This window comes from Canis lupus, chromosome 1 (genome assembly GCF_011100685.1).
Source record: "Canis lupus familiaris isolate Mischka breed German Shepherd chromosome 1, alternate assembly UU_Cfam_GSD_1.0, whole genome shotgun sequence".
NCBI classification, from domain to species: Eukaryota; Metazoa; Chordata; class Mammalia; order Carnivora; family Canidae; genus Canis; species Canis lupus.
In genome coordinates, this window is record NC_049222.1 from 50,062,769 (window position 1) to 50,087,437 (window position 24,669).

Consider the following 24,669-nt stretch of genomic DNA (forward strand, 5'->3'; position numbering starts at 1 on the left):
TTGGAAAGGATTTTTATCCAAGATACTATTTTGGCTAGAGTTGGGCTGTGAGTTCCCATCCTTTGGCATGAAGGGCTTTATCCGCAGACGGCTTGGGGCTCCTCCTCCAAGCCCATCCCTTGTCTCGAGCCTAGGGAAAAGAGGCTTCCACAAAAACCCTCGGAGATCATGATGCATGTCCCATAAGGGGACCCAGGGCACCAGTGCTCTGATGGCCACTTGAAAAATCCAAAATGCAGAAGCTGGGCCAGCTAGCTTCTCTGCCCGTGGTCTGCAAGCCCGATGTTTGCCAGGACCGGGGTAAGGGAGTTACCCAAGCACCAGATGGGGGGAAGGCACCTGGGGGAACCATGGTAGACCGTCTCAAGACTCACCCACGAGGGACACCCAGATGGGCATGGAGCCCGAAGCATCACCAAGAGAGAGGGAAGAGAGAGGTACCAGCCTGTTCAAGGAAGACTGGGCCAGGTTCTCCTCTGCAGAGCAGCCAAGCCCACTCAGGACAGAGAGGGGTGCCAACTTCAAACCAAAGTTCTCGTTTTAACCCCCACCTATCTGCAGGACTTTTGAATTATCTGAAAGTGACCAGGCAAGTCACGGAGCCGGAGTTTTCATGCTGGGGCCGGGGGTAAGACAAGCACGGAAGCAGGTGCTAAGCGCTCAGAGCGGCTCCCCGAGGGCCAGGGAAGCACAGAAGGCTGTGATTATTTCCTGCCTCCATCTCTGTGCTCAGTGACCCTGCAAGCCACGTATCGGCTTTGCCAGGTTCGTGCTGGAGAGCCGGGCTTGACTGTCCTGCGAGCACTCCCAGTTCAGTCTGTTCAAAACCAAGTTAATCGGGATCCCTGGGTGGCGCAGTGGTTTAGCCCCTGCCTTTGGCCCAGGGCCTGATCCTGGAGACCAGGGATCGAGCCGCACGTCAGGTTCCCTGCATGGAGCCTGCTTCTCCCTCTGCCTGTGTCTCTGCCTCTCTCTCTCTCTCTCTCTGTGTGTGTGTGTGTGTCTCTCTCTCTCTGTGTCTATCATGAATAAATAAGTAAAATCTTTAAAAAAAATTAATCATTTCCATGTCTCCGTGGGGGAGGCAAGGATTTGGTGTTCTAGCAGGTACCATTGCAGCCGGCGCTGCCATCCTCCACCTCTCAATCCACGCAGGCTCGAATTTTATCCATCCCTCCAAACCACTTGGTTTTCAAGTCCTAAAAACACAGCCCGCCCACGTTACACCAGCAATAGCGGCTCTGGCCGCCCCGATCCCGGATGCCACGCCAGGCTGGCCTCCACTTGGCAGACCCTGGGCTGCGCTCGGTTCCCTGGAGCAATGAAGCGCTCTGCCTCCGTTAGACGGGCCTCCTCTTATCATCCCGGTGCCCAGGTGGCCAGAGGCCTGGGCACAGACATCCCACCTGATGCAGAAGGCTCCTGTCCGCTGGGAACTTGGGGCACAGCAGGGGAGTTGGTGGCGCTCGCCTCCGGGTCTAAGCATTTTCTCAAGTTACAGAACTCCCAGCGCACAGAGGGGTCGGTGGTGTAACACCAAGGGCTTTTGTCGGCGTCGGGGTTCCTGCAGTAGTTCATCGTCAGGCCACTGTAAATTCCACAACACAGGTCAGGAGGGTGGAGAATCTTTCAGGGCACCCCGCACCCTCAGCCTTTTGTCATAATAGAGTGCTAATCAGTGACTTTGAAACATTTCCATTAAAGATACTGCACGTACCAGTTATTATTATAATGCGACAAACAGATGGCTCTCAACTTCCGAACAACTGGGCGCACTGAAAACATCGATTACAATTTTTATCTCAAAAATCAAATGTAATATGTGCTCCATATAAAAATTGAAATAGGGCAGCCTGGTGGCTCAGCAGTTTAGCGCCGCCTTTGGCCCAGGGCGTGATCCTGGAGACCCAGGATCGAGTCCCACGTCGGGCTCCCTGCACGGAGCCTGCTTCTCCCTCTGCCTGTGTCTCTGCCTCTCTCTCTCTCTCTGTGTCTCTCATGAATAAATAAATAAAATATTTTTTAAAAACTGAAATAATATATGTGTATAAATGAAAGTACTCAAATGTCTTCCTTTCCACGGGCAGGGGTCGTACATCTCCCAGAGATAACCAATACTGTATTTAAAGCTCACGTTATTAGGATGATTTCCTATGCGTGTACAACTGTGTCTGTATCCCTCTGTAGGAACACATAGAGCTGTATAAGTTGAAACTAAAACTTATTTCCCCGAGGGATGACATCATGAGGACACTCTTTGGCCAGTACCCTCTGTCCACTGACTCACAGTGTTGCTAAAACGCTGTGCACTGGGACACCTGGGTGGCTCAGGGCGTGATCCCGGGATCCGGGATCGAGTCCCACATTGGGCTCCCTGCTGGGAGGCTGCTTCTCCCTCTGCCTGTGTCTCTGCCTCTCTCTCTGGGTCTCTTATGAATGAATAAAATATTTTTTTAAAAAATAATTGTACATTTCATACTCCACACAGCACGGAGGAGGGGGGTGGTTGTTCTATGATCTTGGCATCACTTATCGTCTGTCGTTCTAATGGCAGGCACTGCCAATGGGCTATTGTGGTTATAACTTATCTCCTTGATGGCTAAGATATTGAGAATTTTTTTAGGTACTTAATGGCCACTTGTATATCTTCCCTGTGGAATGCCAGAGGAAGTTCTGTCCATTTTTATTAGGTAGGAAAAATATTTATATATCTGGATGTAAGCCATGTCAAATATATGCATTGAGTATATTTTTCTCCCAGTCTGTGACATATCCATTTTTTTTAATAGTGACTTTTGGTGAGCAGGAGTATTCATTTTGTTAAAGTCCAGATTAGACATGTTTTTCCTTTTATTCCATCTTTTAGGTCTTGTCTAAAAATTTTTGCCTTCCTGAAGGCTATGAAAATATTCTTTTATGTTTTTGCCTGGAAGCTTCATAGTTCAGCTTTGGTTTTAGCTTGTACCTTCAGGTTGAAGGACTTTATCTAATGTGAGATAAGAAGAGTCAAGGATTTGGTTGTTTTGTTTTGTTTTTCTGTATGGCTATCCATTTGTTCCAGAATCATTTTGGAAAAGATTTCCTATTCCTACTGCTTTGCTTTGCCATCCATATTGAAAATCAATTAACCGTATTTAAATACGGTAAATATATACAGGTCTGTTTCTGGAATGTTCGTTTCTCTATTTGTGTATATTTCCACCAGTACCATTGTGTCTTGATAATACACTTTTATCATAAGTCTTTAAATCAGGGTGGGTAAGTCCTCCAACTTTTGTCTTCTTCTATAGATTGTTTTGGTGATTCTAGGTCCATTGCATATAGATTTTGTCTTTTTCCCCCCCAAAAAGAAAAAAAAAGCCACAGGAATTTTGCTTGAATGTATGTTGAATCCAAAATCCAACTTGGTAAGAATTAATATTGATTCTTTGAATCCACAAACATAGTATATATTTATTTAGATCTTTTAAATTTTTCTCAATATTTTACAGTATGTAGCATATAGCTCTTATAAACATTTTCTTAAATTTATCATTAAATACTTCATTTTTTATACCATTGCCAGTGATTTGTTCTAAAATTTTTCTTTTCCAAGTGGTTATTTCTGGTATAGATATACAATAGATTGTTGTGTATTGAAATTGTATTACTTTTGTATCTTTTGATTTTGCAAAATTCACTTATTTTTGTCCTTAGGATTCTGAATCTATTAATCTAGTTTTCTGTGAATAAAGACAGATGTACTAATTCCTTTCTAAACTTTAGGCTCTTTATTTTTTTTTTCTTCTTCTCAATTTTACAGAGAAAGTATTAATCTTTCCTCATTAACATATTTGCTGGAAGATTTTTGTAGATTGTCTTGATCAAGTTGAGGAGTTTCCCTTCTATTCCTAGTTTGCTAAGACTTTTTACAATCATGGATAAGTGTTAAATATTGTCTAATGTTTTCCTATATCTATTTATACAATCATATGATTTATCACTTTTATTCTGTTAACATATTGGATTATGTAGATTGTTTGTAAATGTTAAACCAAACCTGCATTCATTTTACTAATTTTAGTTGTCTTTTTGTCTACGTTCACAACAGAAAATGTTCTGTAGTTTCTTGCAATATTCTTGTCTACTTTTTGTATCTCAGTTTTTTGGGCCTCACAAATTGAGTTGAGAAGTATTCCCTCCTTCTCTATTTTCTGTAAGCAATTATAAGGGATCAGTATTAACTCTCCTTGAATATTTAATAAAATTTGATAAATTTTAAAATTCTATTTACGGTTCATTGAGCTTCTTGAACCTATAAGTTTATAATTTTCTTCATATTTGGAAAATTTTTCAGCCATCTTTGCTTGAAGTATTTTTTTCTGTTTCAGTATCTGTTTCCTCTCCTTCTGGGACTTGATTTAAATATATATTAGACTTTTTGAAGAGATCTTTGAAGTTCTGTTTATTTTCTTTCAGTTTTTGTTTTGAATTTGTACTGCAGGTTGTATAGCTTATACTGCATTATTTTCAAGTTAACTTTTTCTTCTGTAATGTCTAACCTGATGGTAAGGCCATCTAATGAATTTTTTATTTAAGATATATTTTTTAAGTCCTGTCTTTTCCATTTGGCTCTTTTATAGTTCTCTTTTCTCTTTAGAATGTCCACTTTTCTCTTTTATATTCCTATTTTCCTTCAAATCCTTGAACACAATCATAATATCTTTTTAAATTTCTGTCTGCTTATTCCATCATTTCTATCATTTCTGGGTCTGCTTGTTTTGACTGATTTTTCTCCTGGCACTGAATCACATTTAATGTTATCTTCGTATGTCTGGTATTTTTAAATTTGTGTCAGGCATTGTATATGCCACATGACTGACTGGATTTTGTTGTTTTCCTCTAAAGACAGTTGAATTTACATGTGGCAAACAGCTAATTTACTAATAGATTATTCTGATTCTCTTAGGGTTGCTTTTAAGCTTTGGTGGGGTGTTTCTAGAATAATCTTTATTTTAGGAATACACTAATTCTACTCCTAACGTGTGACTCTTCTAGAGTCTCTACTGGATGCTTACAGTGTTCCATGAAGTCTCTCCTCTCTGGATAGTCAGAATTTCAAGCCTCTGAACATAGAATCTCCCAATGTTGTGTGGGTTCTATAATCCCCATTCATCTCACCACTCCCTGGTAGTTGTTTCTTCCTCATGGTTGTTCTTTGTCCCATGAACTTTGTGGAATCTCTCCCTGTGTGTGTGCACCTCTATATTCAGCCAAGATTTAAGGAGAGCTGTGCGTATTAGTTGAGCTCCTTCTCTACACTGATCTTTTCTTATTATTACCCAGCCTACAAAATCATAGCTGCCTCAGTAAGCCCAATTACTAATTTACTACTAATAATTTATTTCACTTTCTAAAGGTTCTCAGTCCTGTGATAACTGTTGTCCATCAGGTGCAAACAGTTTTTCCCTACATTTTGTAAATGTTTATGGTGGGAAAGCTGCTCTTTGCCCATCTACCTGTCCATTTTGCCTATCAGCATCTGTATACTTCCTAACACTCATCTGCCCTCCTGCTTTTGCTCTTTATGTCCTGGCAGCTCATACCACTGCAGACCACTTGTGCTCAGGACCCATATATTACTACAACTTAAGTGATATATACTGGATGATATATATATTCAAGTATATAGATATTTGTGATCCAATGACAAACACAAACTTCATTTCAGAGGTTGCAGGTTGGAATAATAAGATTCCATAGTTGAAAGATTGCATGGGTCTTTAGTAGGTCTGTGGAAGTAGAATAGTACTGTTTCTAAGTTTTTGGTCTTTTGGTCTCCTGAGCTTTCCACTAGCATGAACTCAACACCTCAATACATCTCCTCTTCCTTTCACAGAAGTACTCAGGAAAGATAACCAGTCTGTAACTTCTCCTTTTTCAGAGCTTTTGCTCAAAAGCAAGGTGCCCAAGACATTTGCCTCATATTCTTGGAGCCAAGATAAATTTGATTCTAAGATGTTAGTTTAAAGCATGGACCTTCAAACAGAAATTTTCATTGGCTATTGTTCCCCTCATGGTAAAAATCAAAGACATACGCCTCCGGGAAGTGTTCTGGGGTCTTCTCATGTCGGTGTGGTGTCATAGATGACCAAGACTGACATTTTCTTCCTGTGATAGTAGTGGATGATGTGCCTCGATAACTCTGCCCATTGCCGTGGTAGCACTCCTGGACCACAGGAGTTTGTTCAGGTGGCACTGAAGCTGAAACAGAAGATAATCAACTAAGTAATCACTAGAACAGATATGTGAAGCAATTGATGGCACAAACAGAGCTATAGTCTCTGGGAATTAATTTTGCTTTCTTTTCCATATTGGGAGGCAAATGGACTTGCAAAGAAAACAATATCTCCATCACACTGTAGAACTTTAATGACCTAATTTTTCTTGCAAATATTTAATTAAAGCTCAGGAAAAAAACACATGGGTCAGAGTGCTTTTAATTGGAAATTGCACTCATGTGCAATTCTTGTTTATGGATGTCTACTGAGTGTTCATGAGAACAATTGGGTATGAGCTCAGAGGTACATTCAGTAGTGCAGGCTGCATGTGGCAAGTGGTTTCCAGTGGGGGCAGAAATGATATCCTTGTATGGGTTTCCCCAGACCTTTTCTTTATACAAAGCCAAAGCCTTAAGCTGCTAGGAGATGGGGCAGAAAATAGTTCCGCATCCAAGCATGCAAGCAAAATATCCCTTGCCTCTCAGGGAGGGGCAGAGGCAAAAATATATTCTCCTCTAGGGGAGGCCTGGGAATTCTTTTGTGCCAAGGATCTTTCACTGATGTGGAGCAGAAGTCTGCTACTTTTCTACTTAAGAACCACCACAGATACAAGTTAGAATTTAGTTCCATGGAAAGAAGGGAGAAGAACATTAAGAAAACACTACCTTCAAAGCCTATGTGCATAGAGCCCATCTAAGACTGAGGGTAGATGAGGAAGGTAGAGAATGCCCACCCCCATCAAGAGCATAGCATTGAGAAACAAGTAATTTTATAGCAGTTTGTCACAAAAGTCTGGTTTGGAGCAAGACCCCTTCGTGGTGTAAACATGCAGTGACTGCTAAAAATTGAGACTGAATTAGGAATCCTAAGAAAACTCTTGAGCCCCACCCCCAAACTGTATTCTAAGGAATGTGAAGGAGTGAGAAGGGGATATGAGGAATGGGATGCTTGCTTAAAGTAAAAACAGCAATGGCTCAGACGCAGTTCATCTGACTAGTTCATCACTAGTTCATCACTGAGACTAGTTGACTCAGTCACCCACACAACATGCTTACGAAAGGAGGGGGTCCATTTCAAAGTGGAAGGAATATTTACTGCAATCTCTACTAGTCTGCTGCACAGCATGCCTAGCTTTTGATAAAAGAATCACAAGATATACCAAAAAAGAAAGAGCAATCAAAAGAACCAGACTCAGAGATGACTAGAGCAGACTATTAGAGACTGTGAGGATTAACATGCTGAAGCATCTGAGTGTAGAGGTGAATGATACACACAAATTTAGGAGAATTTCAGCTGAGACGGAAACTATAAAAAAAGAATAAAATGCAAATGCTAGAAATAAAACCATGGTATTAGAGATGAAGAATTCCTTTGAGGGGCTGAGCAGCCAACTAGACACAACCGAAAAGGCAATCAGTGAACTTGAATGTAGGTTAAAAGAAATTATCTAACGTGACATGTAAAAAGACAAAAAAAAAAAAAAGTGGAGGGAAAAGTAGAACAAACATACAAGAGGTATGAGATAATATGAAAGGCTAATGGAGTCTAGAAAAGGAAAATAGAAAAAGAGAATGAGAGCAGGGAAAAAATATTTGCATAATAATGGTTGAGAATTTTACAAAAGTAATGAAAATCAACAATCCACAAATTCAAGAAGCTCAGAGAACCTCAAGCAGGATAAACATGAAAAAGTAAAGAAATAAACAACACATGAGGACACATCACAATCAGACTGCAGACAACCAAAGATAAGAGAAAGTCTTAAAGGCAGCCAGAGAGGAAAGAAGTATGAAATACATAGGAACAGAGACCAGATTTCTCGGCAGAAGCTGTTCAGAACAGAATATATGGAGTGACATGTTTAAAGTGGTAAAAGGAAAATATTTTCAGCCCAGAATTCTACAACCAACAAAATTATTTTTTTAAACTGAAGGCAAAATAAAGACTTTCAGACATACAAAAGCTGAAAGATGTCAGTAGCAGCAGATCTGTATTACAAAAAAATGTTAAAGGCTGCGTTTTTTTTGCAGAAGGAATGTGATACCAGATAGAAATTTGAATCTCCAAAAGTAAATGAAGAGCGTCAGAAATGGGATAGATAGATAGATAGATAGATAGATAGATAGATAGATAGATAGATGATAGATAGATATTTTAAGTTTATTATCACTTTGAAATGTGACTATTCAGGCAAAAATAATATCAATATATTGTGAGATTTATACCATAGTTGAAATAAGTTCTTTGAGAACAGTAGCACACCACTTTGGAAGGAAGAAATAGAAATACAATGTTTTCGGGTTCTTGCATTATACATCAAGTAAAGTAATATCATTCGAAGGTAGGATGCGGGTAAGCTAAAGATGTATATTCTAAATGTTAGAAAAAATACTAAAAACATCAAAATGGTTTAACTAATAAGCAAATAGTGGTGATAAAAGAGAATCAAAAAATATTGAGTGAACACAAACAAAGGCAGAAAAAGATTTTAAAAGGAATAAAGCTCAAACAGGACAAGTAGAAATAACTTAAATCCAACCATATTAACAATTACATTAAATGCAAATGCCAAGCATCTTATTAAAAAAGGCTGAGAAAAAAAGAGGTATCATGCAAACACCAGTGCAAATAGAGCTTCAAGGGCTGTATTCCTATCAGTGAAAGTAGACTAGAGCAGGCAATATTTCCAAAGATAAGGGAAGACATTACCTAATGATAAAGGGGTCATTTCTTCAGAAGACATAACAACCCTAAATGTATATATGCCTAACAGAGGGTTCCAGAATAGATAAAGCAAAGACCAAAAAGACGGATGAATCTGCAGCTGAAGTTGCAGATGTCACTGTTCATCTCTCAGTAATCAGTGGAACGGAGACTTTAAAAAAATTAGTATGGATTCAGAAGAGCGGAACCATACTAACCCACTTGTCCTAATTCGCCTTTACAGGACACTCTACCCAACAACAGCAAAGCTAACGCTCCTTTCAAGGACACAGGGCACATTCAGCAAGATGACCATATTCTGAGCCTTAAAACAAGCCTCAACAAATTAATAGAATTGAAATCACAGAGCATATCCTCTGACCAGATCAGAATTAAACTATAAGCAAAGCTAATGTGTATTGTGATCCCATTGGAGTGGAAAAAGAGGGCACACTGGGGCCCTCGATAAGCTTTCATCCCCTTTTCTTACCTGGGGCATCCAAATATTCTGTGGTTATTGGAGAGGACTCACAGGACGGAATCTGGCAGTGTTCCCACCTCACCTCACTGTTGGTTGTGTAGCACCATGGAGCTGTTTCTCCATCAGGGTTGCGACAGTAGTTTTCATCCAAATTTCTGAAAAAAGAAGTGATTATGAGTTCGGCTTTCCAAAAAGGCTAAATAAATAATGATGCACCCATGCTTATTAATGGTGATATTGGGGATATATCCAGCTAATTCTCCAGAATTACACAGACCAAATAATAGGTGGAAACTGAAGCAGAACTGGGATTCCACAGGGTCTGTAGAGTTATGGCACTGATGCTTCTCGCTGGTAAATGAAGGGAATATATGTCTCAACTGTGGATAGTCGAACAAAATTGATCTTTTGCTGGGTGCCAGGCCCTATGCACAATGCTGAAAATACAGTATTTTCTGCACTGTTCCTGCCTCAAGGATACCTCAGAGCCAGGGAATTCAAGTGTTACAGCAGCAGAATTTAACCGTTCTCAAATCTCACTGTGTGTTTTAGTGGAGGGCTTGTCAGAGCATGTTGCTGGGACCCACTCCCAAGTTTCTGATTTAGTAGGTCTGGATAGGACCCAGGAATCTGCATTCCTAACAAATTCGCTGATGCCCATGCTGCTGGGCTGGTGAGCCGTACTTTGAGAAGGAGTCTTAGAACAAAATCAAGCGCAAAATTTCACTTCCTTTGCAGATGATTTGGCCAGTTTTCATTCCAGAATACTGTTAAAGTAGGTTCCTCCAGGAACAAAACCAAGGCCAAGTCAGTGGGGTTTCACATTCCAGAGAGGATTGAGACCAGAGGATTGAGACCAGAGGCGCACTTACTTGCAAGGGAAGTTTTCTGGGGTCCTGTTGTGCTTGTGAGGGGTCTGTTCACTCCAGTGCTGACATGTATGTCCAGAGACAGTGACGGACACCTTCCCTCGGTAGCTCTCCCCTCTGCCCTTCAGACACTGGTACGTTGGGCCCGAAGGGGGTGGTGGTGTTGCTTGAATGAGGTAATATGTTGCAATGAATATTTTTAAAATAAAGAATTCATGGATGTTGTAGAGGAATGGATGCAAAGAGTATCAGCCTGCCTTCTGCTCATCCTCTCTTAGAATCTGGCCCTTGAAAATTGTCTACCATTTTCAAAAGAAGTTGAGTTGCTAGAATCAGTGTTTATGAGATCATCTCACAAGGAACTCCTCCCAGGACAAGACCCTTGGTGTAGATGCTTCTTTCTATGTTTCCTCTGTTCAGTTCATCATACGTGATAAGTGTCACCTATACCAATGATACAACTTCCTTTATGATGAATAAATTATTCATTGAGTAAACATAACTGGGTGCCACCCAGCATTCCATAAAGTCAAACAACAGAGAGTCGATTGAAAGAAGGCAAAATTATCTCCACGGAAAATGTATAATACAGAAATCAAGAAATTCTTGAGAGAAAAAAAAAAGGTGACAAAAAGAGAAGTTGATATTCATAAAGGAGAGCACCTGATAACCCTCAGAGTTCTAAAGGATGATTATCAGATCAAAGAACAGGAAGCCACCATCAGGATTTTCTGCATCTTTCTTTTAGCTTCTGATGTCTGTCCTTGTCTAAATATTTAGTCCTTTGCTACAAATTCTCCCAGAAGGAAAATATTATAAAATGATTCTTTCCAAGTCATTCCTTCCAAGTGTCCCCCTGAATGCTTTTCTGCTGGTCTTTCACAAGTCTGGCTCACTGAAAAACTGTACATCCGGAGAAATCTGCTTATAAAGCAACAGTTACAAGGAACTCTAACTGATAAGGAAATCCATGTACCAGAAAGCACAGGTCTATTGCCCTTTAGCACTAGAGAAAACTAGGGTAATAGAGGTACTTCTCCAAAACCTACATTCAGCTGTACTCAGAAGAGGCAGGAAAAACAACAAAAACATAATCAGTGGAGGCTCTGATCAATTTTCTACAGTAACCAATAAATTGTTTTAGAAGATCAGTGACATCTTATTGGACCTGGAGGGCACTTCTTAGGCACAGCACTCAAGCACTGATACAAAGTTTTCATTTATTTGGTTTTTGGGGGTTTTTTGGTTGTTGTTTGTTTGTTTTTATTCCAAGGGCAGAACGGGGGAGGATCCCTGAGCACTGGGTATGAGCCATACTTACTACAGCGGGGAATGTCACAGAATTCCCAGCGTTTGTTGGGATCCATGGTGAAACACCATGGGCGGGGCTCCCCATCAGGGTTACGGCAGTAATTCATCTTCAAGTTCTTGCTTGGAAATCTGAATTGACAAGAAGGATTTTATTTTATTTTATTAAAGAATTTTTTATTTATTTATATTATTTATCATTTATATTATTATAAATAATATATTTATATTATATATTACATATTATTTATATTATTTATTATATTTATTTATAAAATAAAATAATTTATTTTATTTTATTAAATAGTTTATTGATTTATTCATCAGAGACCCAGAGAGAGAGGCAGAGACACAGGCAGAAGGAGAAGCAGACTCCGCACAGGGAGCCTGACGCAGGCTTGATCCCAGGACCCCAGGATCACGCCCTGAGCTGAAGGCAGATGCTCAACCACTGAGCCACCCAAGTGCCTCAAGAAGGATTTGAATAGCACTGAACATTTTACAGTTATGGCCGAGAATGATTTCAAATGAGCAAATATTGAGCATCTGCTGTGTGCAAGGCACAGTCAGGTATCCAAAGAAATGACCGGATGCAGGCTTTTCTCAAAGACATAACATCTTCATTAGAAAGATCAGCTCAATATTCTAAGGGATGTTTTTCTAACAGTTTACATGGGCAAAAATCAGAGAACTTAATCATTTTGGCCACCCGGAAAGTTTATGTAAGCCAACTCCAGTTATTCAGCTGCTAATGATAGCTAATTTGCAACACAAAGTACTCCCTGATCATTAGATAGTCCTCTAATACACGGTATGAGCAAAAAATCAGCGTCCTCATAACTCAAAGGAATGGATGGCCCTTCCTGTCTGCCAGGTTCTGGCTCTGCTGGCCTTCAAGCTTAGAGAAACTGGAAGGGATAATTATGCTCCTGTAAGCACCTGGCCAAATAGAGCGGTAGGGACCTCAGCAGAGACCCAGTGACTAAGACTGTGACATACTCAGTGGGCCTCTCTGACGCTGTAAATATTCAGTCGGGACGCAGAGAGCAGCCAGCAGTGGCTTGAGCAAGCCTCTTCTTGTCTGTGGGAAGTGAATGTACCTAGCCTGGGCCTTGAGGCTTTTGCCATATTTCTTTTTGGAAGGAGAATGACAAAGCTGGGTTTTAAGCTAGCAATATGGAATGGGAGGTACCGAAATTCAGTGGGACTGTGTTCCACAGGGAAATCTGTGGCTGAGTCCCATTTCTTAGGAGTTTTAAAAGCCCCATTATGGTTCTACCGTTGTCATAGAATGAAGAGACAGAAGAAAAGCAGCTACAGAGAAGGAGGCATTTTCCGGTGCAAGTAACGTACAGCAGAAGACCCACAAGATCTTACTCTAGAAATCATCATTACTTTCTAGATCATGGATTCTTATTCCTCCTCTGAATTCAAGATCCTCTTTGAAACTTCGGAGGAAGTTAAGAATCCCACCCCAGAAAAATACACTGATATAAATACACATAAAATGTTGGATTTACCAAACCCCTAAAGCCCACCCATAGATCATACACCAGGAAGCCTTGAACCTCGTCAGTGTAAAGGAAGAGGATAAAGAGAAAGAATAAAGAGAAGAGGGAAATATTTGGAAAATCAGAATGACACGTATCCGAATTTCTCAAAATCTAGTGTGCATACTAATCAGCCAGGAATCTGGTGATAATGGGAATTCAGATTCAGAGGTTCAGAGATTCTGCATTTCTAACAAACTCTCGGGTGATATCACTCCTCCATGGACCACATTGTGAGTAGCAAGAATGTATACCTCACTTGCAGTCAGGTGGGAAGGTACCAACTTTGAAATTCAAGACTTCAGATGCCTTTGCTTCCTGAGAAATGCTAAAATGTCCAAATAACCTTAAATGCCCCATAGAGCTGCAGAGTTGTAAACATCTAATTTCTTTCCCCATAAGACTTACTTGGAAGGAATATATCCATGAGCATGTGGGGTTTGAGAGTTCCAGGCTTGGCACTCGAGTCCAGACTTTGTCTTGGAAATTTTGCCCTCATAATTTTCCCCACTGCAATGCATACATTCCTCTGCACAGAATGGAGAAGGAAGAGAAGAAGGAAGAAAAACAGAAATGGGTGAATTGCAAAAGAGTCAACCTAGCAATGTCTCAAATACCACCTGCTAGCTATTCATTTGTCTTTTCCAACAATAGCCTGGCAACAAAATTGACTGTAAGGACTCTTCTAATACAATCTAAAATGTCCTTCTCTCTTCAAATGGTAAAATTAGTGTATCTTGTTCAACATCCCCTCAACTATTCTAGTCATGACCACATCCAGAAATTCCATAATGCCCTGTCCTCAAAGGTGCTGGCCCTTGGTGGGTAGGAGGGGGATGGGGAGAAGGTGCATGTAGTCTCAGAAATCCTTAAGTTCTCTGCTAGGATTTTTTTTTTTTTTTTTTTTCTGCTAGGATTTTTAAATACTTTTTGTTTTCATTTCAACAATGATCTTTAAAAATGTCTATGAAATTATTCTGATCACGTGGATGACTGCCAAATCAGCTGGCACCTTCTCAAGATTTTAATGCTTGAGTTTTGGTTTATGCCCATGACCTCCCTGGGGACTGATACTCACCTACAGGGACAGTGTTTCTCTTTTTATATGACAGCGGTCTCTGCTTATCCACAGGTTTGCTTTCTGGTTTTGAGCTACCTGAGATGAACCTCGGTCCAAAAGCAGGTGGCCTGACATATCGTCAGTAGGTTCACAGGGCCTACTGTCACATCCCAGTGCCTACGACATTCCCCTCCCTTCATCTCAACATGTAGGCATTTTATCATCTCACGTCATCACAAGAGGAAGAAGGGAGAACATAGTACAATAAGCCGTGGAGGTGGGGAGACCACATTCACATAAGCTCCATTATACTGTATCGTCATAACCATTCTACTTGATTATCAGTTATTGCTGTTAATCCCTTTCTATGCCTAATTTGTAAATTAAACTTTATCGTATGCACATACGGGGAAAAGAAACCATAGTATCTAAAAAGTTGTGTGCTGTCTGCAGATTTTGGCATCAACTAGGGGTCTTGGAACGTGTCCTTTGAGTATAATAAGGGACTTCTGTACTGAGAAGACTGGCTGTTTTTTGCTTTCCTACATTATTTAAAAACTGAAACTTTGGTTTGGAATTATTGAAATACCATGGTGCAGCAGAGAAACACAATTTTAATTTTTTATGTACTGATACAGAAGACAGAGGCAGACTTGATACAAAACTGATGCTTTCGTGTGGATTAAGGGCCAGATGGCCTCATAACATTGCGCCAATAAAGCATCTCTATGGTTGAAACAAAGATGGGAGATCTGAGCTGTTGCACAGAGCAAACACTAGCCACACTGTAGCACAGATTCCACCCTCATCTGTTACCCTTTTCCATCAATAAATGTAGCAGAAAATATGAAATGAAGAGAATTTTTTTCAATAGGACGTTTTAAACTTTTTTTGGCATTTACTCTCAAAGTACACTGCTACGGTCCATAAAAACAATGGTTTAAAAACTGCTGGTTTAAAAACTGGTTTGTTGCTTATCTTTGATGAAACAACAAAGTCTATCACATTAAATTAATACTTTTATTTGGATTTTATTGGTTTTGTCATTTCATTTTAAAAAAGAAGGATTTATTTATTTGAGAGAAAGAGAGAAAGTGAGCAAGGGAGGGGAGGGAAGGAGGGAGCGAAATTTGCAAGCAGACTCTCCACCGAACCAGGAGCCCATCGTGGGACTTGATCTCATGACCCTGAGATCATGACCTGAGCTGAAACCAAGAGTCACTCAACTGACTGGCGCCACCCAGGTGCCCTAATTTTGTAGTTTCCTTTTTAACTATTTAATTACAAGTCTATTTTTGGCTCTATACTGTGTAAGAGCTTTAAGCATAAGAAATTACATCTAGAATATAAATTTAATTTTTAATTTAACAATTTATAATTTGACAGAAATATAAAATCAAAATCTAGTTTGATTATTTGTATGCATCAATGTAACATTTTAATAAAATAATTAAGTTCAATAAGGAGGGGTGTCTGAGCAAATTTTTGGTCTTTTCCAAGAGGTACATGCCTTACTTAATTTTGTCAAACATGCCACTAATTGGTTACCAATAACATCCCCGTAGGGAATCGCTTACACACATTACACATAAATCACATTACAGATAAATGGTAGACGTAAAAACACTTTCTAGAGCCGCTCCTGACCTTCACATTCTGGAATGTTGCAGTAGTCGAACCTCACGTCTGGGTTTGTGGTGTAGCACCAGGGCCCGTTCTCGTCGTTGTCAGGGTTCCTGCAATAGTTCTCCTCCAGCCCCTCCAAGGGGTGCTTCTCAGGCGTATAGCTGTGGAGGGTAGGAAAGACTCCCTGACTTTACAGTGAACCCTTGAACAGCATGGGTTGAAGCTGTGTGGCTCCACTTACACGTGGATTTTTTCAATAAATACAGTACAGTGCTGTAACGTTTTTTCTCTTCCCTACAATTTTCTTAGGAACATTCTCTTTTCTTTAGCTTACTTTATTGGAATACATAATACATGAAACACACAAAATATGTGTTCATTGACTGGTTATGCTCTCAGGAAGGCTTCCTGTCAACAGCAGGCTGTTGGTGGCTAAGCTTTTGGGGGAGGGTCAAAAATTATACATAGATTTTCAACTGCACAGGAGGTCAGTGGCCCTAATCCCGTGTTATTCAAGGGTCAAATATATTTGAAAAATCAGTATGTTATTGGAAGGCAGAATGAGGTTCTATTCTTATGGGGTTCATGCATTCGAGCTCCGTGCTGCAGCATTTGTGCTGTCTGATTTCCAGTTCTTTACCCATAGGCTGTTTCAGTACAGTAGCTAATATTACCACTATTACCATATTGACAGCTAAGTCATAGAAGTAGAGTCAGTGTTTTTATGCACAGTCACTAGAAATACAAAGGCCTCAAACGCCTGCCAAATTCTTGATTCTTTCTAAACACCTGCTTTCATCAGTTGCCCTTCTCTCTGTAAAAATAGCAGCAGTTAATGCGATTCTGTCTGTGTAAACTATGCGGTAGACAATACTGAAATCCTTCTACACGTTCTCTCATTTAGCTTTAGTAAAACCACTATGGGGAAAGTGTTATTATCTCTATTTTATGGATGAAAACATTGAGGCACAATATCAGAATATATCTTGCCTCAGTGAGAACACCTAATAGGTAGCATCTCAAGTTAAAATTTGTCTGATTTCATATGTGGGGTGGGGTGGGGGAGTAGAGTTATGCTCATTTCCAGTTCTAGAAATAAGTTGTGTAGAGATAAAAATTAGATTGAAAGCCCAAGACTTGAAGGGTCTAAGTGGCAGATATCCTTTCTGTGCCTCGATGCATGTGTTTTTGGCAAAGTGCGCCTCTCAGGGCCTCAGTGTCCTCATCTGCTGGGTTCAGAAGGCCTAAACTATCTCTAAAAAGCCCCTGACCCTTCATAATTTGGCCATTTGGTTTAATCATTTTTCCTCTATAAGTTGTGTATCTTGGGAATATTATATCTGCCCATCTCATAGAGATATAATAAAGGCAATTTGTTGGAGAGGGGATAGTAGACACTAAATTCCTAGTTGATACACATTGTCACTGAGAATAGATAAGAATTGTTACTGTTAAAGCCACCTAATACCATCCTGGGGGAAAGCACAAAAAGAACGACACTAAAATAATTCATGGGCAAGTTGTGAGATCATTTGCTTTTCATTTACATTCTATTTGCTCCTTTGCTCTGCAATGTTGAGGTGAACAAGTGGTAAGGGTTCTGACTTGGAAGGCTTAATTGAGGCTAATGCAACCCTGAACATAATCGCCTTTGTTCTTTTCTCAGACTCCACCTGGAATCTGGGATTCCTGGTTTTATTGTTCTTTTTTATTAAGCATCCGTCCATGCTCTTGGTCTTCCCAAACAGTACACCCCCAAAAGCAAATGGAAAGCAACCACCTTCTGCTTTTGTGTTATAAATAGCTGAATCATCCTACCTCTACATCCATAAAGCTCTTTCCATACCTGCTTCTTAATCTAGTCCGGTTTGATTTGGAGCAAATGGCATCTGGTTTGATTTGGGGGTAATGGGATCATTCTAAGTATCAGAGATGAACATAGAGACAAAAGTCTTACTTAGGTTTGTGCGGAGAATTGTCACTCCATTTTTGACAGGCAACGTCATTCTTCGTTTTGGCCATGGTCCCCCTGTAGGTTTTCCCATTTCCAGTCTTGCACTCTGAAAGATATACTGAAGGGGGATCCATAAAAGGGTCAGACCCTCCATGAGAAATCCCATGAGGGAGCCCTTCACTGCCTAGTCTTGTTGGAAGGACTCACAGAGGAGACACCATTTTCCTACTCCCTGGAAAGAGAGTCTTTTACATCTTACATTTGTGTAAGAGTTGGAGTTCACTAAGCACTTTGGTGCTTTGATTTAGTCATTCAAAGCTACAGCCCCTCTGTGCACCAGGAACCATGCTGGGTGAGGGAGACATAGGGAAAGCAGAAGGAGGCCCTACCCTCATGGAGCTTATATGCTAGTAGTGTCAGAGAGGCTAGGTACAGAAAGTAATCAAGGCCACACATTGTGAAATGAGCTAGTGGCAACATATGTAACAGAGAAAACAAATAGCACGAGGACAGAGTGAAGGGGAATGGGGACAGGTGCTTTTCAGGCATGGCAGGGGGATGCAGACTTTTCAGAGGTGGAAAAAGATCCAAGCCACTTCTATTCTTTGAGGCTCCCGGTATTTTAAATATGAAAAACTGCCAAACAGAGGTATGTGGACAGTAGACACTTCCCACTGGCCTCCACTCACTGGTTAGCCAACAGGTGCCAACTTGTTTTGAACACACACTGTCAGATGCCCACCTGTCTCCCACACGTGGGGAGGTGGGCCCCTATGGCTGGCAGATCACTTTCCAGTGTGCCCATCCACTTCTCTTCCCACCAGTCAGGTTTTATGCTTCGCAAAAGTCAACACTTGCATTGTCAGAAGTTTTTATACAGCTTTATTTGACTAAAGATTATGTAAACTGAGAAATGAATGTGAAAAAAATTTCTTAAAAAAAAACAAGATGAATGTTTTTAAGGACTTGAAAGACTTTGAATGATTTTTCTAAAGGCAATCAAACCCACTGAGGGTAATCTACTCATATGGTTGGCTATATCATTTTGGGTGGGAAATCCTAAAAATACAAAGATATTTTACAGTCGGATTGACTAATAAATGTCTCTAGACCTTGCACTACTTGAAAGAGTAGGAAACCAATTATCCTAAACAACGCACTTAGGGCATAGTTTATGCAAGGAAGGACCAGATAACTGCTGATGGTAGCCCCATATTTAGAGAAAAAAAGCTTCTACTCTACATCCAAAGGTACTAATGTAAATTGTGTTTTTCCATGATGATATAAAACACTTAAGATACATTTTATTTTTATACTAGAAAACATTTTATGATTTCCCACCTTAGTCAAGTTTTTAAATTAATTGATCAATTAGGAAAGTTCTTCTAACACACCTATAGCAAACAAATGCTTTTAACCTAAGACTATGTATAACGACTGCAAATGTATCCTCATTGAGAGTGATTATTACAGTAGACATATTACACCAATCAGAAGTGTAAACTCAAGATACTCTGGAGGCCCAGGGGCCAGAGGAGGCTTTGCAAAGCAGGTGATGCTTGAGTTGAGAGGTAGGAGGTGAAAACAGAAGAGGGGCCTCGGCCACGGGCTGTGTTTCTGCTTTGTGGGAGGAACAGACACAAGCCCAGTGTAGAAAAGCCTAGTGACTCAAGCAAATGTGGTAGCCTTCAAGAACACAGGCCCCAATAGTATCCAGTTAAGTATTTGGATTTTATTCTAAGGACACGAGGAGTTTCAGGCAGGGAAGTTATGGCCCATCCGCTGCCGTGGCTTGGCCAGTGATGGGACCACTTAGACCCATGTGGCGGAGGCAGTGGCCATGCTGGAAAGGGCAGATGAAAGTGTGATCTGACATTGAGTGTTCCCAGAATAACCCAGGCAGATAATTTAGCAGTGGGTCGATGTGCTACAGTAAAGAAACAAGCACCGCAAAATGACTGACTTTTGACTTTTTACCTCTCTTTTGTTTGTATGTACCCACCAGAGTTGATATAACCTTTTGCTCCTTTCCATCAGCTTGAAAACAAACAACTATTCAACTATTCAAACTAAGCCTAGTGGTCCCCCCCCTCCCCCCGTTCTTTCTGGTTAACAATTTACAAATGATTTATTTAAATGTTAGCATTTTGCAGGGAAAATCGTACCAGGTGCCCACCCCACCCCCTTTTTTTTAATCTAGTAGGTAACCCTATATATCTCATCCTTTACTATTTGTAAAAACTAAGAACTTCAACAGATAAACTTTAGATTTTCTCAGCACTTTAATCTCAAGAATGAGAGATAAACAGTGTTAAGAAAAGGAGTATAGTAGACACACAGCTAACTAAACCTCAGAAGATGAACCGATGCGTAGAAATAATCCTAACCTAAAGAAATATTAAAAAAAAAAAAAACCATAGTGTTTTGTGTCGAGACTAGAGAGAATGTTGCAGGTCATTGTCAGGAACTTGCGAAAGAGGATGTTTCCTTAACACCTGTGTTACAGAATATTTGGAGAGCTACATTGTTATTATAAATGGTCTTAATCCCAGCCAACAACAGGGTACAGAGTCATTTTTAAAGGGCCATATATTCACTTAAATCTTCAGACATACTTAATGGAACTTTGCATCTTGAAAAAGTCACGCAATTTCCATAGGAATCTAGGCCATCTGTTATCCTAAACAATGGAAATAGCAATCCAGAATTTTCAAGGAAACTATGGAAAAGGAACTGCAGGTCTTGCACATTTTCAAAAGATCACATTTCCCAGTCTGAGGGAAATTGAGACTATGACCAGAAAATATTGGAAATGTTAAAAAATGAAAGTAAGGATTTTGTCTGTATGCAACTGTTACTGAGGATTTAAGACACCTCAGTTTTTCTGTTTCCCCAGGCTTTGGTCCAGAAGCTAGGGCCCAAGGATCATGGTCCCTGCAGAACAAAAAGCCAAGATCATAAGGAATGTTTAGATTCCCTTTTCCTCAAAAATAAAAGAAAATATTGACTATCTTATTTTCTAGGTCATAGGTAGAAGTGATTGTCAATCTAATTTTTTCATTTTTAAATCAAGAAAAACTAAATCTCAAAGGTGAAGTCATATACTCAACAAATTGGATTAGTGCCCAAATCTTATCCTGAGTCTGAGAGCAATTTCACTACAATAGTGTCTTCATTCTCTGGTCTGATAAACTACAGATGTAAGGAGGTGGGGACAGAAGGAGGAAGGGTGGGGAGGAAAAGAAGAAGAAGAAGGAAACCGGGAGGAGGAGGAAGAAGAAGAAGAAAATATTGTACGCACTTCTCTTTTCGAATAAAAACACATCTCTCATCCTGAAGACTATAGAAGACTTGCTGTTTTCAGGCATGATCACACATTGTTGCTCTTTACTGTGATATTGGAATGACCTGCAGAAAAAAATCAGGAAACCCTCAAAATGTTTTCCCCTATTTAAAGGAAAGTAAGTTTTTGTTAATAATTAAAAGACTTAAAAGATAATTGTATCTCTTGATGGATCAAGGAGCTCAGAATGGATACTTTCCATTACCTTTGGCCCAGCATCAAGATGTGCTAAAAAAGGATGCGTCAACAGGTAGTTTTTCATGTTTCCTTCTATCTTTACCTTCTCCTCCTCCAAATTCTCTTTGTTTTAACCGCTTTGCTCTTTCTTCACTTAAGTACTAGAATATTTGCTTTTGGGTTGGAAAGAGTCGGGAATATTTGGTTTCTGGTTGCTCATTCCAAGATGGTCTATGTGACTTCTGGACTCCTATAATTTCCCCTTCCCAGAAAGTCCCCTTGATTTCAGCCTCCACATGTCATCTCCTCCCCCTTCACCTCACCCCACCTTGCCCATCCCTGTGGTCCTGTCGTGGACATTCAGTCTTGCCTTCAAGGCCATCCACAACCGTCTTTCCAGTACCATCTCCTCCATGAGCTCTTCTGTAGTGGTGTGGTCTGCTGGGTCCTGTTCACAGGGCCATGTGGCTCCCCTGTCCCAGTACATGTCACTTACCCTTTAGAGCCCCACTCAGTGTCTCCCTCCTCCCTAGACTTCCTCCAGCCCTCTCAAACCTTAGGAATTGTTCTTTCCTCATTGATGATGTCACTGACACCTAGCATTACCTGTATTTTCAAAAAATGTTTACATTTTATCCAGCTTCTGTGACTACACCATAAATACAAAAAGGCAAGCACTGGATCTTGCAACTATACAGAGATTTATCACATACTGATATAGATCATACAAATTGTGTATATCAGATCACTGTATCTCTGCTCCTTTGCTCTTTAGGGTCTGGGACACTTCCAGTCACACGATTCTCATTAAATATTTACTGATGATGATGTCAAAACCTAGAGCTAAGAGCAGCAGTAGCTGTGATGCCATGTCTCACTATAACATCCTTTGGGGCCATTTTTCTGACGGGGACGCGAATAAACTCTACCAAGGAACTGTTCGTATGGCTTCAGATCTAGGAAGCAAATACAGACCCCAAACTCCAATCCCATGAAATTCCTCTTGCCTTTTAAATCCTGTTTTTGTTAATAAATCCCAGAGCAAACTTCTCGTTATCAAAATAATAGTGTCTCAAATGGCAATATTTCCACATTCAAGTAACCACCAAGAGAATACCTGCAAATGAACCCCGTTTCCTCCTCACACTTGGCTGCACATTCTTCTATGCTTCCTACTGATAACTGCTTCTTAGTGAGGCTGAACACTGAAGCCCCCTGCGTGTTCACATAGTCATCCAGGAGGCTTCCATGACCTGCAAATAGAAGATGAAAGTGGGATAACTGGTAAGATTCATCAACGTCACCATTCAGTTATCATGACTTTGTAATCCTCTATTTGCTCTGCATCGGCCACATAAAACTTGCTGCTTTCTTGGAAAGCAGACCCAGTGTCATGAATAAAAATGTTGAGTCAGGAAAGCAGTTCCATTAGTAGGCTGCATTATGTTAAAAGAGCTAGTGAATTGATAGATTCATAGATCAGGATTATTTAACAACTTCTGTACTATGTTAATGGGCATGAGACCTCAAATAAGAATAAATGTGATTTATTTGCTGTGGATTGCCATGCGGTGATAGAACCATAAGAGGCCACCAGTGGCCACTGTGTTCGCAATTACTGATAACGATTTGTCCATCCCTGGCTCTAAGCCCAACCTGGAGGCCATTGCTTGATTTCCAACACTCTAAGCTGTAGTTGTGACTCTCTTTCTTAAACCGATGTGATATTCTCTGTGTGGTTCCACCCTGAGATATAAAAATGTTGGTGAGCTGGTGATTTTAATAAATGAGACCTGAATTAAATGTCAACTACTTTACAAGATCATTTTTTATACAAGGTCATTTTTATATTGGGCTTACTACAGTGACATCTCACTGTTAATTAAAGAAAAATCATTTTCCCCCACAATGATGACAGGTATCTGGCATGTCTGAGGAAATGATTTAAAAAAAAAAAAAAAGCACAAACACTGGCTTTGATTTTTCTGGGATATAAAATCTGAGCCAAAGAATCTCTCTGAGGGTTTCTCCATCCCTTCCAAGGGCAGAGAGTGTTCCCACAGGAGCTACAGGGAGAGTTCTCTGTTCTGAGGTCCCAGGCAGCGCCCAAGCTGGCTTTGACAGGTCTGCTCTGGGCCTGGAGATGTTGGCCTCCCTGCTTTTGATGTGGAGCCTAAGTGATTTTCCCAGGGTGAGAGGCCAGAAGAGGTTAATGAAATGAAGACAGCAAGTTGCCTAAAGTTTGCCTAAATGGGATTAGGCAACATGGCGGCCTTGACCACCTCGAGGGGAGTGGTGAGGACCAAAGCCAGGCTGAGTGGGTCGAAGAGTGACCAGGAGCAGCTGTGGAGTGCGTCAGAAGACCAGTCTTCAGAAGCCCAGCAGTGAGAGGAGCTCTTTCCAGGGGGCATGTGCGCTCTCAGAATTTTCTCTTAAAGAGGAGACTTTCTGGAACATCTTTAGCTACTGGAGAAAATTATCCAGTAGGAAGGATCACTGAGGGTCAGCCCCTCATTCTCAGAAAGGCCCTCCCCACCCAAACACATGGGGCACAGGGTAAATGTGCTCCAGCAGACAGAGGCAAGTCGTCTTCTGGAGGCCACCTTGCCCTGTCTCTGCTTTCTATCCTCCCCTGATTTACCATACTCCAAACTGGAAGGTGGCCCTTGCATAGGAATTGGGCTGCTGTAATTTACTTTCAATGTACCAGAAAGTGCTAGAAAAAAATGTTTCAAATGATCATGGAAAAGTACTTGATGGGATGAGCACTGGGTGTTATTCTATATGTTGGCAAATTGAACACCAATAAAAAATAAATTAAAAAAAAAAAAAGAAAAGTAGAGGTTTCAGCTCCATACCCATGCCTTCATCCTGTATTTCCCCCAATTTGAGCTCTTATTTCCAAGGAGAGAGGTGTGCTTGGTAAATTCTATCGATCAGGATGTGATTTAGAAAACAAACACAGTGGCGGGGGTTGGGGTGGGGGGCACCTGGGTGGCTCAGTTGGTAAAGGATCTGCCTTCAGCTCAGGTCATGATCTCAGGCTCCTGGGTTCATTTGATCCCCGCATCAGGGACTTCACCCTCTCCCTTTGTCCCTCCCCCTGCTCATGTGTTCTCTCTCTCACTCTCTAGAATGAATAAGTAAAATCTTTAAAAAAAAGAAAAAAAACACAGCAAACACTAATTCTGGAAAGTGTACCCTATAATGACTTAAATCAAATTTTCTGGGATGCCTGGGTGGCTCAGCAGCTGAGCGTTTGCCTTTGGCTCAGGTCGTGATTCCGGGGTCCTAGGATCGGCTCCCACATCGGGCTCCCTGCGTGGAGCCTGCTTCTC

At 40.6% G+C, this 24,669-nt stretch overlaps 1 protein-coding gene across 1 annotated transcript in view; it reads right to left on the reverse strand.

Annotated features, from left to right (window-relative positions):
• Positions 1-24,669, reverse strand: part of PLG (plasminogen) — a 38,054-nt gene that overhangs the window by 11,097 nt on the left and 2,288 nt on the right. Inside the window, 10 exon segments of the mRNA NM_001286960.1 lie at positions 1,407-1,588; positions 6,078-6,243; positions 9,454-9,599; positions 10,317-10,479; positions 11,635-11,753; positions 13,580-13,700; positions 15,879-16,018; positions 17,815-17,929; positions 21,113-21,219; positions 22,449-22,584. Of these exon segments, the coding sequence (NP_001273889.1) occupies positions 1,407-1,588; positions 6,078-6,243; positions 9,454-9,599; positions 10,317-10,479; positions 11,635-11,753; positions 13,580-13,700; positions 15,879-16,018; positions 17,815-17,929; positions 21,113-21,219; positions 22,449-22,584 (1,395 nt within the window).